The sequence below is a fragment of the Aphelocoma coerulescens genome, chromosome 5, assembly GCF_041296385.1.
Source record: "Aphelocoma coerulescens isolate FSJ_1873_10779 chromosome 5, UR_Acoe_1.0, whole genome shotgun sequence".
NCBI classification, from domain to species: Eukaryota; Metazoa; Chordata; class Aves; order Passeriformes; family Corvidae; genus Aphelocoma; species Aphelocoma coerulescens.
Window position 1 is genome coordinate 42,133,164 of NC_091019.1, and position 13,818 is coordinate 42,146,981.

A 13,818-nucleotide genomic window follows, 5' to 3' on the forward strand; every position below is an offset into this window, starting at 1 on the left:
CTTGCTGCTGGATTCTGCTCTGCTCCTCCAGGAAAATGCCTGAAACGTGCCATCATGGCTTGAGAAATGCTGGGGGAAGCTGAGATGACTTGCAGTTTTGAGAAGCGGTGGTACAGCTCAGAGAGATGATGAATGAGTGTGCTCCCTCTCCACACTAGAGCTCAGCACGTGATCTTTACCTTCCCTCCCTCTTCTCTCTGGGCATGAGAAGAATCCGTGGCTGGAATGAAGGAAGCTGTTCTGCTCCCTGTGACCCCCTGCTGCCCCTCTCTCCCATGCCCACAGTCTTTCCCAGCTAACCAAGCCTGCTTACCTTGCAAAGCTGTGTTGTGTAATCTAGTGTGAGAGATGGGGATGGTGATGCTGCACTTGCAGTGATTAAGGGATGTCTTACAACTGTGTGATAAAGCACGTATTTTTATTTATAATGTTGAATTGTGCTCTGTGGAGATCATTAGGTTTGTATAGGGAAGAAGTTGGAAATTGGAATGTGCCCATTTTATGCAACCTGGATTCTACACACACTATGCATGTCATTCCTTATACAGTTTCAAATTACATGAGCTCGTGCATTTTTAAAAACCTTCATGGTACATTAAAAACATGTGGTTGACATTTCCTAACCTCTGTGGCCTTCTCTACCTGACAGAAGTGTTTCCAGCACAGTTTTGTGCATTTATTGCAGTAGCCTCTTAAAGCTCTGCCAAGATGAAGGCTCTGTTTTGATAGCTGCAATACAAAATCTTACTAAAATTCTCTGCGTGCAGGAGTGACTAGCCTAAAGATTTATTGACTGGCCTTTGAACTAGAAGTATATATTCTAATGCTTGTGACCCAAAGACTGCATTGTAGCATTCAGCAGCTGGAAGAACACAGCCAGACATTGTACTTCTCACTTTGTATGTTCTTAGCCACAAAACTAAGTGTTGTCCTTTTACCATGGTCCCTTGTACTAGTCATGGTTGCTGATGAAAGCCCACAGGGGCAGATTCCTTGGTGCATCTTTTTAAAGCTTGAGCCTGGCTGCTTAGTTATTCAGTTCTCTTTTGTGCTAGAGGTGTCTGTCTGAACTTGCAAAGAGGTGGCTACAGCCTATGAGCTACTTGATTAATTTCATTAGGTATTAATTCCAAACCCAACAATACTTTTAAATATTAAAATGTATGTGCTTACCAAATTTGTTACTGAAACATACCCCAACAAGAAACCTTTTTGTTACTTTTAGAGAAGGGATCAGTTTTTACATACCTGCAAACAAGAATGTTTCAGTCTTTTACCTACAGGCAAATGTCTTCTAAATGTCCACTGGATATGATAACCAATCTAAAATACTTTTAAAATCTCATGAAGTTTGTTAAGGGGGAACTTTCCAGTTCCAGAAGCGTGTACTTGAGATAATGATTTTTTTTTTTCCTTTATAGCAACTTTCAAAGGGAGATAGTGGCTTTGAGAATGTGGAGCTGGGTGTCATAGGAAAGAAAAAGAAAATTCCAAGGAGGGTTATTCATTTTGCAAGTGGAGAAACAATGGAAGAATACAGCACAGATGAAGAGGAAGATGAACAAGAGAAAAAAGACCTGTTGCCACCTGTAGATCCTGTAGGTATTTTATTTGATAAATTGCTACTTCTGGTTTACTGGGTAACAACATTTTATACTTAATTTTTTGTGTCATAAATCTGATACCATCTTTACTATTATAAATTCTAATAATTTGATTGGCTTAAGGGACTCAGAAATCTTTGAAAAGTATTCTTGGGAAGTTTTGTCCTGGAGTTCTCCTCCACTAAAGAAGCCTTATTAATTAGAAATGGGTTGAATTTCTTCACAGTTCTAGTTTGTCTTCTCCAGCACTTCCCTTTCTAATAATATTTGCCTGGTATCTCCTTGATTTGTACTGTTGTTTTAAAAAAAAAAGTTGCAGGGGAGACTTTTTTTTCGTTATGTTTGTTGACAGTGGAGAGTTAAACCTGTAGTTTAGGGTTACCATACCAACAATTTGATGTAATTAAAAGAGTATAGGAGGGAAAGAAACAGATGACTTGCAGAAATAAAGGAAAACTGGTGTAATTCATTATATACAGAAACCAGATTTTAAAGGACCTGCCGAGTCCCTGTAGGTAAAGTTCATCTGTCTTGTAAGCTATTGAGATGTTGCTCAGCCTGTGAATGGAGTTTCCTTTTATTGGTCCAGATTCCAGTGAAGTCTCAACAATTAAAGCTGGTTGTGTGCATTGTAGCTGCTAAAATGCATTTTCCTTTTTGTAAATGATTCTGGATCTATACTTAGAGGTAAAATGAAATATCTAATCTGTTGTATTCTGTTGGCCTGCCTGATGAACTATTTTTTAGTGCTAGTGTGATTGCAAAGCTTACAGCCCCATGTGCCAACAGCAGCGGCAGCAGCTCCCCACCCTCTGGCAGTCAGTCCCAGAGCAGATCCGCATCCTGCTCTTCATCTCTCCACATGCCCAGTCTCATGTTTGTTTTATGACAGCCCCAGAAACTGCTGTCCCAACCACCTCTTCTCTTACCCTTGTACAACAGTCCTCGCCCCAGTAAATTGAGTCTGCAGTCCTATGCCCTGCCTGCTGGTGCAGCTCTCTTCTTGGCCCTCTCTGTGCTTGGGTGCCTGTACTGAGGTGGAGACTCCCAAACCGGCTGGTCCTCCCTGATGTGCTGGAGTGTGGTCAGGCAGCCAGGAGCCAGGGCTTCATGCAGCAGCTAGTCCTGCCTGGTTGCACACTGAAGGCAGACACTGGTGTAGAGCTGCTTCTTCCCATACTTCAGAGTCCCTGCATGTACAGAAAACAGCGCCCTGCTTTCTACTTGACATTGCTGTTGAAGTGACTCCTGCACTATTGTTTGGGAATCCATAATTAAGAAATGTTGTGGTTGAAGCTTTCTATTTACTCTCCAGTAGTAGGCCCTGTATTTATTAATATGTGTATCCATCTTGGGAGAGCTTGGCTTTCTTGAAGGGACTGAAGGGTTTGACTTTCTGGTTATGCTCTTCTGAAGAAGTGGTGAACCATAAGAGGTTTGCTTTGACTGTCAAGTAATACCTCTTTTCCCCTGTGTAAAATGCATTTATTTTGAAGAAGAAAAAAGGTGGATTGAGGACTAAGTTCCAGTGAGACTATGGGAATTTAGCTGGGATCGGGGTTCCTAATGACTCACAGGTTAAGCTGTTGCATTGCATTTTGCATGGATTGATGGCAGTGCTCTCTTTCTTGGCAGGCAGTTCTTGTATACAACAAAAAATGACATTAGCCTGATAGCAGGTAGGATATTATCAGTGTAAAATACACATGAAGTTTATAGTTGGAAAAGAAATGTATTGTAGTCACAAACAATGAGTAAGGTGTTAAGCTGCCTTGCTGGGTACTAGGGTGTTTTTTTTCTCCTTAAGGATCTTCTCAAAGAAATGCAAGAAGTGTGAAACTTACTATTATGGTAATGTTCAGGTATCTTCAGAGTGAGGTCTGTTCCCCACTAGGCAGTCATGTCAGATACCTGTGAATGTCTGAGATATTTTTTTTCCCAATTACAATGAGCAGGGAACAAGTTGTGTATAATTTTTTGTGCCATTTTCTGACAGTAGAAGAGTTCCGTGGTGGTGCAGTGATGGAAGGCTCATGAGCCTTGGTGTAGGTGTTGTGAGGGCAGAGATGTGCACGCTGCTGTGCAAATGGACACTTACCTAAAGAGCCCTCAAGTATGCACAACAGCCAGAAATGCTGCGTGATTGTTCCCCTCTTTTCCTAGTACCGATTTCTTTTCTGAATACCAAAAAGTATATTGTATGGTGGAGTTAAGATTGTGTTATTCTCTTTTCATAGTTTATTAAATCGTTAATTTTGAGTACACTTAGGACCCCCCAAACCAGAGTAGTTTATTGTGGAGCACACTATACCTTATTATATATTGCTTTTTACCTCGGGCAGAATGAACTTGATTAGAGCAGGGGTTGCCATTAAGTGAGGTTTACTTTATCTCCTGCATGCTTCATGTATCCCAGCTGAGCCAGACAATTGAAGAAATGTTAGTCCAAGCTGAGCTTTGATGTTTTAGCCAACAGCTGCTTTTAAAATGTTTTTATTGTAGGATTTCTATAAAAGCAATTAAATAGTCTGTTTGCTGAGACCAGCATGTCTAAAACTTGTTATCTCAGTTGGGATACAAAAAAGTATGTTGCAAGTAATAGCTGTTTCTGGACCAGTTTATTTTTAGAAAAAGCACATTTAGTATTTTGAATAGAACTTTCTATCAAGAAATTTCAAAGCTGTGCTGTTATTAGCATCCTGGCAGCTTTTGAATGAGTTTAAGGGAAACAAATATTTTGCTGTGTTGTAAAGAAATGTCTTAAGTACCTTGGTTTAATTGTCTTTTAGAGCTAAGCAGGCAATGACAATGTGTTTCTTACTAAGCAAAGTAGTATGTATATATTCTGGTAATACCATAGCCAGAGCACTTGGTGGGGTGGATTCCTATTATTCATAACAAAACAAATTCTCAAAAAGAACTGGGTTTTAAATTTTCTTTGAAACAACTTCTGGTGCTTCTGTAGGTCAGCACTCAGTTCATTAACATTGTTGTACTGGGGTGTCCATCCTATTATGTTTTATATTTTTTAATCCAGAACACATTATTTTTTAGATAGTAGCATTCAGTATTATCTGAGTGTTCTCACATTGAAATTCAAATGCTTTAATAGCATAAATGTATTTTTGATGCTTTTGTCCTAAAATGTAGATATTTGCACTCTATATGTAAATTTTCTTTTGCTTTTGTCCACCAAAACTTTATTTTGTATTAATTAAGAAGATAATCCTTCTGTTTATCCTTGGAGGGACACCTGGTGGTGCAGCACTTGCTGCATTCACCTATTAGATGAATAGGCAGAAGGTGGAGTGTAAGTCTTCACAGAGGAGCTGTAAGCAACATGACTGTTGGTGTGATAACCTTAGAATGCACCCCGAGAAGGCATCTGCAACAAAGCTCCAGGAGAGATTTATTAACCTTCAATGCTCAGAAAGATTGAAACACAACCTTGCAGGAAGGTTATCTTGATATCCTGTAGTTACAAGGGCTTTAACTTCAAATAGAAAAAAGTCTTCTCTTGATGACCGTCCAACTCTGATTTTCTCTAACAATTTGGGAATGAAGGAGAAAAAGAGTCACTGACCAAGAAATAACTACTCATAATATGGTAGAAGCTCTTGATGGAGGATGGTATGTGTGTTCCTGATCTTGTTTTCACTGGCTTGTCTTAGATGGCACAGTTTTACATGGTGCATACGCTAAAGAACCTATTATAGCAATGAACAGGCAAGGATTAAACTAATTAAAAATGTATCTTGGCATGGTAAACAATGAAAAAGTATCTATTTGGTGATGTATATTAACTATTGAATACAGGATTTTGTTTTTCTGAAATCAAGGAAATTATTATTTTTCTCATTTTGCCATTTTCTCTGACAAAAAGAAACCCTACATACCTTGGAAAATTTAAGTGTTATTAGGGCTGAAATCTGCCAAAAATAAATATATGTATGGATTGTTTAGGAACATGGTGCACTCAGAAATTCAAGGGAACATGTGTGCTCCCTTTGGCAGCCCCACAGTAAGACACAAAATCCTGTTCTGTTATTGAACCAGAGGCCTCTTGGTTTTATCAGTGATTGAATCCATTATGATCTTTCCTATTTAAATTAAAATTGTACATTAAGATTTTTTGTAATTTAAAAATCAGTTGTCAAAACCATTGTGTTTTCCATTTTAACAACAAAATAAAGTCAGGGTAGCTGAATAATATAATTAAACATTGTAGAAACGTATACTAAAGAGATGGATTGCAGGAGAAATACGGTAAACCAGTGTACTGTGTTTCATACTGTCCCTTGTTCCCAGTCAAGAAATACAGTACAGCTGTGTCCTTGAGTTGATTAAAGACTGAACATTAAGGCTTCTCTGGCTGGCCAAAGGAAGCTGAAATACAGTATCTGGGTATGTGCTTGTGTAGGTCTGTAGGACCTGACTTGGGTATGGTATTCCAGTTTCCAGCTCAGTGCATTAAAGCTACTTCACAGGCAAGGATTAATTTGATTAATTTGTACTGAGCCGTTATTTAACAGCCCTGTTCATGTCACTCTAACAGTTCCAGTTTCCCCAGTACCAGTTCTTGCCTCACATCTGCCATTTCTACTTCCATCTCTGAGGTGCTCTGGGAAGGCACCCAAATTTACCCTGAGGAGGTAAAGGGGGAATGTGTAGAAAAAGAAGGTGACTCCTTGGATGCGTTCCTTTGTTCCTGGTTATTCCTGGTGGTTTACTCTCCGTGCCATATCCTTTCTCCTGTTGAATTTCTGTGAAGTAGCCTCTCCCATGATTTTATATTGCCTTTTGAGACACTGGAAAGAAAGTTACCTTTTAAATTGAGGGGTCTGGCAAAGCCTTGCTTGTCAGGGATGAGGAAGTGTCTGGTTGGGCTTTGTCAGAAAGCAGAGGTTCCCATGAAGCTGAACTTAGAAGTGCTTCTAATGTACCAAACTGATTTTTAACTGTGCTGGGGGAAGAGTAGAAATAGAACCTCTGTGTCTGCTGAGCCTCAGCTGTTACCCACGTTTGTGTTACCACAAACTTGTTAGAATGTTCTGGGTCCGAGTTTCTTCTGTCATGTTGAAGTTCAGCTTTGTCTTTTCACTCTGAAATGTTATGGGGGTTCTTGTAGCTTCTTTCTTACAGCTCACAGCAGGCCCTTGTTTGTCCTGTGCCCTGCGTGAATGCTTTTTAACCCTGTCACCTCATCATGAAGGATTGTACAGAGCCCTGTCAGTGCCATTATTTGCACCTGTGGCAACAAGCTTTTCCAGCACTTTTTTTGACTTCTTAACTGAACAAACTCCTCGTTAGCCTGTCTGCCAACTGAGCACATAATCAATGAGCTGGAGGTGCTTTTGTGTGAGCAGGATAGCAGCTGATTTTGCTTACACTTTTACCTTGGCAGGACATTTTCCGTATCCACTGCCAAAAAAATATAACATCTGGCTTTTTGTCAGCCTGCCCAACTTGAGTTTCTGGCTTGACAGACAATTTCTTGCTGCAGTGATTTGTAGAGACTATGCTTGGAAAGCACCAAAGTCTGGTAGCTTGTGTACATGCATACTGAGGCCATACCAGCAAGTTTCTGTAGCTGTATTATTTACAATAATATTGGTTGTTCCTGTACAGATATCTATTAAATAAGATAATAGAAAAAGGTTACTACCAAACAGTTCTTATATAAGTTATAAATACTTATGTATGTGAGTAGAGCTAATGTGTTTTACTTAATAAAAGCTGACACTTTTAATTGCTACATTCCAGAAGAAAAGTACTTCTACAGAGATCTTTTCTGGGGGGAAATACATAACAAAGAGCTTGCTTGAATACAACAGCCTGTTAACTATAAACATGTTTTAGTTCACTATGAAAGTTGAATTTGCCTTTTCACAAAAATGAAACCCTACAATTTTTTTCCCCTTTACCTTGGAATCTGCTTTCCCCTTTTCCTTTTTATTATATGGTTTTGTTTGGTTTTTTTTTAACAGATACAGTCTCTTCCCTTGATGAAAAACATAGCCTGTGCATGCCCATTATTTTATAATTAATTTAATTCTAAATCTTTAATTTACAATGTGTGTATATATATATATATGTATCAGTTTGTCTGGAGGCTGCAGTATTTTTGCTGTAGCTGTGAACACACCACAGTTGTGCAAAGAGCAATTCCCCTTCTTTGTCTTCCTGGCCAGCCCTTCCTCAAGAGTCTGTACCCCTCCACAGCAGCACTCAGTCCATTCACCCCATCCCTGGGATCATGACGAGATCCTACCCCTGCAGCTGCACACAGATCTCCAATTCCTCATGTTTATGTTGTGTGCCCTGGTGTGGGGGCTCTTTGAAGAGACTTCCTAGCTCACATGCAAATGCTTGAGGTGACCCCACTTGAGCCCTGTTTTATTCACCTTGTGTTCCTTGTGGTTCACATCACCCCCAGTGCTTTGCTTGGCAGCATCTCCACTGCTCCCTCAGAGCTGTGGTAACTCTCCCCCTCCCTCGGTTCTCCTGGTTTTGTTTTTCAGGTGCAGTTTCAAGGGATAATTCCTATCTGGTTGTAAATGTTTGAAAGCAGCCTCTGCCTCAGAGGTTTGAAGGTTTGGTTTGATTTTAAACAGTCATTTGCAGTTCACTCATTATTGTAATGAGTGACTACTTTGTTACCTCACTTCTCCTCTTGGCCTGATGGCATTCAGAATGTTGTGGAGAGCTTTTTCTTGTCAGGGATTGAGTTGGCTGCTTGTCATTTCCCAAGTCTGGGAGCAGGAAACAAAAAGCAGTGAAAGAAATTTTCCCAGAGGTAAACCATGGCTATATTTATATCTTATGGTGATACTTTTCTTTTGTCTGGTCTACACTTATTTTAAAGCAAAAATATTGTAGTAGCTGGAAAACAGAAGACATTGCAGGTCTTTCTTCTCAAGCTGTTTGAGGTTTTGCATGTGTTATTTTGTGCCATGTACATACAGCTGTACATATTCATACTACTCTTGTTCCTGCAGACAACACTCACATGGGGACCCTACTTGTGGTTTCACATGCTGCGAGTTGCCACATCAACCTTATCAGGTACTGCTTTATTTAATTCTTGGGTAAACCAGAAAGGGAATATTGAAAGTCACAAAGTGATGTTGACAGACTGTAAATCATCTTTGGGTTCTTCTACTTGCTGTTTTTTCAAAAGTATGAATCAAACTGTACTTAATCTGTGGAGATATACTCTCTTGCCTTAGGCACTTCTAAAAATTCTTTTTACTTTCCATCAACAACTCTTGCATGGAAGAATGACTGGAAAATACGCTTTTGATGAACACTTTTCCCCCTTTTTCTTCATATGGAGATAGGTTGGTGTTGGCAAGGGAATGTATCAGCTTTCTGTTAGGTTTTGTATGGAACCATTCTGTGTGATGTTACCTGAAAAGAATGCTGGCTGGTGTAACTAAACTGACAGTTTTTCTGAAGACAACTAGAAATTATCCCAAGAACACATCCAGTTGTGTGCTGTACAGTGAACTTTTGGGGTTACAGAATAAGCAGGACTATTGTCAAGGGTCTTAAACTCACTGCACAGAAATTTGTATGACTCATGGACCTCTTAGAATTTTGCCAAGTTTTAAAAATGCTTGTCATAGTCTGTGTTCTTTCCAAGGTGTAAAGTATCTCTACTGGCTTTTTTTCCGCAAATATTACAGAGTTTTGACTATTTTTAAATTTTCTGGCAGTCTGTTGTATTAGTTAACCTATCTTTATTTTTAGAAACACTTTTTCTCTAATGTGCAGTGTAATTAAATTCCTTGACTCATCTGTTCTTCATATGCAAGGGTAGGTAATGCTGTCCTTTTTTCAGAAGTTCTTTATGAATTTGAAGGTCAGTGCTTTCTTCTTCGCACTTCATTTTTGGCTCTTATATTTGTAATTTGAACTGTCTTTTGCCCAATGCTTGGGATGCTGGGATCTCTGTAAAATTAGTTATTGTGAATGTTCATTGAAGTAGTCAGTTGCTAACTTCTAACTTTTTTTCCCTGAAGATGGCTAACTCATTTGCTTCCTTGGGGCACATTTACAGTTTGAAGTGCAGTATATTTGACTTCTTGACTGCCTTTACTCAACCAGTGCTGTAGCCATCACCATGGTAAAGAAACGGAATGACACAAACTTCCCCCTGTTCCATACTTTTGACTGTGCCCTACCTGTTTTAGCAAAGTAGCACTGAATGTAGCCTACAGCTTGAAAATTGAGACAGCTGAAACATAAATATTTTATTAATCCATTAGTATGCAACACAGAACATTGCTAAAAGTGACTTAAGTATGCTTGTATCAATAAATACTGTCTAGTTTGCTAGTACCACTAGACTGAACTGCCAGTTCAGCTGGTACCCATGTACTTCTGTCTAACCTTAATTTTCAGTTGAAGTTCAGCTCAACGCTTACCCTTTAACTGATTCCTAGCAAAACAAACTTAGATCCAAAGCTGAAACTAGCAGAATTCAAACACTACCACCATATATATTTTCATTGAATTTCATATCCTTCTCCTTTTGTTCATTCTTTATCCTAAAGAACAATTATTAGTATATTCAGCTAATAATTACCTATAAGGAGATTAACCTCCCAGATTTTTGTTTTATTTTTTGAGTTAAGTAGGACTACAGAAAACCATTCAGGAAAGATGGTGACAATTTTTATAATAAAACTGTTTTTAAGAATTTTCTTCTAGATCCTAATCATATGTAAACCTCTCTTTATTTTTCAGTGTGTGATTTCCTGGGAGAAAAGATTGCATCTGTTCTGGGGATAAGCACACCAAAATACCAGTATGCCATTGATGAGTATTACAGAATGAAGAGAGAGGTATGTGTGTGAGATAGGGTTCTTGCACTTCCTTTTCTCCCAACTTTTCTTTCCTGGTATTCTAAAAAATAAAATTTGTATTCTAGCATTAAAATGAAGCTTTAGATCCTCAATTTCAGCTTGTCTCCAGTTTTCATTTGATGCATGATTAACAATTTTTTATCCATCAGCCTTTTCTCTCCAGCTCATCAGTCTTATAAATGGGTGGGTCCTGACCTCTGCTCTGTTTCTCTTGTACAATGCATTTTCAAGTCAACACTGTGACAAAGTTGGATGGACAGGTGCTGAACACTGTAAAGAGGTGGCTGCTAGCAATACACTTTCCAGCTCTACAACTTGTCCAACACAGTGTCAAGGGTAAATTGAACACAAGGTTACCATTTGTTCTAAAGCATAACTGGACAACACTGATAGGTAGCCAGTGCCTTAGGCACAAAAACCCTAACTCTTAAAAATCTTCCTTTAGAAGAGATGAAAAACGTATTTAAAGCTTTATTAGTTATTTTTTTTATTGAGAGCTGAAAAAGCTTTAGAGGAGGCACACCAATCACTATTGCTATTAACTAAAACTGCTTATCTAGGTATGTGTCTTTTTTCTGTGTTTAACACGGTTTAATCCTTCACTTTTGGTGATTTTTTTTTTTTTCCATAATGGGATTTCTAGAATGTACCTCATCTTACGATCAACTGTGACTGTTTTCTAGTGGAACAAATGTCCTTGCCTTGTAATAGCAACTGGTATGCTTTTATGGAAAGGCTTCAAGTTAATCTAAGTAAGTGGTAAATAGTAAATAGTAGTATATGAATCTGGTTATCTCTCTTCAGGAGGAAGAGGAGGAACAGGAAAACAAAATGTCAGAAGAAGCAGAAAGACAGCATCAGGAACAGCAGAACAAGCCACAAGCTGAAGCTCCTGTCCAGACAGACCAGCCTGGAGCAACAGCATGCTCTTCATTCGTGAATGTAAACTTTGAAAGTGAGGGAGATTGCCTGCCCATTGCAGAAAATAAACAAGATGTAGTTCCTGTCCCTCCTTAAGTGTAAAGCTCTGTATAATGTAGGAAATAAGAACTGTCAGGTGTCACAATCTGCCTATAAACAGGAACAATAGGATTATACTTTTTCAGTGAAATACAACTCCTACCATTCTTATTGATCAGGAGAGAGCTAGGTGATGTCTGTTCAGTCTGTCTGCCTAATAAAGGCTGAGGCATTCTGCCAAATTGGCACTTCAGTTAAAATGAAAATTGCACTACAAACATTTGGTCTGAAACGGAATGTGTGAGCTAAGTTCTGTGTAAAGCAAGTAGAAATGTCTTTTCTTTGAATTGCTGTGTCTCTCAACACCTGTGGATTGCAGAGGCAGTGCTGTTTCCTACTTCTAAAAACCTGATTTGCACATTGTTTGCAACTCGGCTCTCTATGAATAGATTAATAGGAATTAATATCCTGTAACTCAAAAGTAATTATAATAGAGTCTTATTTCCCCTATTTATTGTCACTGTTGTATGCATGTATTTTTTTTCTGTTGTTAACACAAGAGAAAAATGTTAGATTTAATGTTAATTAGATTTAAGGGTCCACTGACTTTTTTTTTTTTAAGTAAAGAAATTCCAACTTTACAGGAGGCTATCAGTACCCTTAAGAACTTAGTACAAGTACCAGCACTCTTGGAGGCTAATAGTGCTCAGCTGCTCCATGCAGTGCTGTAGCAAAGTTCAGAACTAACATCAGTGTAGGATGTTCTCACTCCTAACCCAAGAATTAAGAGACCCATGTGCTTAAATGCATGCTCTCAATGGTCCTGGAAAGAAACTAAAGCCTTGCTAAATTATGTTAAGTGCACTGGACACTCTATGTAGTACCAGTCTAGAACTATGAACTTTTTTGGACATCGATTACCCAATTTAGGAAATAAAGAGAGGTTTACATATGATTAGGATATAGAAGAAAATTCTTAAAAACGGTTTTATTATAAAAACTATCACCATCTTTCCTGAATGGTTTTCTGTAGTCCTACTTCACTCACAAACATTAGGTTACTGTACTTCAGTAACCTAAACAAACTCTGTGTCTAATGTTAAATTACCAGGAAGGGATGAGCCACTGCAGATGGTTTTCACCCTGTTAGCACAGAATACATAAATAACTAGAAACAACAAAACCAAACTTAACGACTCTTTCCTTCTCTTAAGTAATGTGTTGTGATACTGCACTTGCAACAACAGAAATTTTTGTCCAAATGAAGTGCAGGTAGCTCCAGAGCAAATAGCAATTAAGGCTATTTTACTGCAATGACTGCTGCACCTGTAGCTTGTAAAAGGTGAATGGTTTACTTAGCAACAATCAGATGTCATTGCCCCAGTCATTTTCTGTGGACAACTGTTGCAGGCAAAGGAGCAGAGAACCTGCACTAGTTAGCATGTAAAACATTACCTCTGTCCTTGAGATTTCTAAAAAAAAAAAAGTCTTCAGCAAAACTGGGTCGTTGGGTATCATGACGCGTCCCTGGCCTTGATCCCACTGCCAACTGAGGAGCCTGATGTAACACCACAGGCCAGGTAACTTGGCTCTTAGTTTCTGGAATGGTTACATATTTCAGATGACCCTCTGCCTGAAACCGGTGTCCTGTACAGCACAAACTCTTCCTCTCATTTGTCTGTGGCACTCCAGCACCACAGAAAATCTAAGGAGGAGGATTCAGTCTTCAGCTCTAGTCCATCTGTGTAGATACTCCATTCTTTGCCTTTTCTGAATTGTAAGATGGAGGGTGCTGACCACTGTGTAAAATCACTCCTTAGCCCTGAACATCTGCAAGGGACAGCTTGGTTCAACACCTGGGGAATACACAGAAAACCAGCTTGTTCTCTTAGAGAGTTAAGAGTTCTCTTAAGAGTTCTTACAGCGTCAAAGAAAGAAAACCTCACATAGCTTAATACCTTGACAGCTGGAGAATACTTTGCTTTTCTTCCAAGAAATTAATGTCAGTTGGATTTTTTACCTCCTTTCCCTACTATTTCTTGCGTAACAAATGCTCTCACTGCCTTCTTTGTATAAAATACTGTATTACTCACTGTGCCTTAACTTAATCCTTCCTTTTTTGCAAACTGTATGAAAGTGGTTACTTTCATATTGGTTTAATTTTTCTGTAAATGCATTAATTGGTTATTTTATATTTAATATAATTTTTGAACTGGAAGTTGGCTATGGATTTTCCTTTAAAACTGTGTGGTCTTTGAAACTTTATGCCTGTACACAGGTACGTGTGCCTGTTTACTGTTTTCATCTTTACTAAGTCACACATCCTGGTTGAATATTCAGGCACCAGAATTCAAAATATTTTACCCCCACCCCCTTCCTTAGAC

At 38.8% G+C, this 13,818-nt stretch overlaps 1 protein-coding gene across 1 annotated transcript in view; it reads left to right on the plus strand.

Annotated features, from left to right (window-relative positions):
• LOC138111653 (signal recognition particle subunit SRP54) overlaps window positions 1–13,652 on the plus strand; it is a 35,356-nt gene extending 21,704 nt beyond the window's left edge. The window contains exons 16-17 of the mRNA XM_069017807.1: window positions 10,356–10,453; window positions 11,279–13,652. Of these exons, the coding sequence (XP_068873908.1) occupies window positions 10,356–10,453; window positions 11,279–11,491 (311 nt within the window). The 3' untranslated portion in view covers window positions 11,492–13,652. The remainder of the gene's footprint in view (window positions 1–10,355; window positions 10,454–11,278) is intronic.
• Window positions 13,653–13,818: the final 166 nt, after the last annotated feature.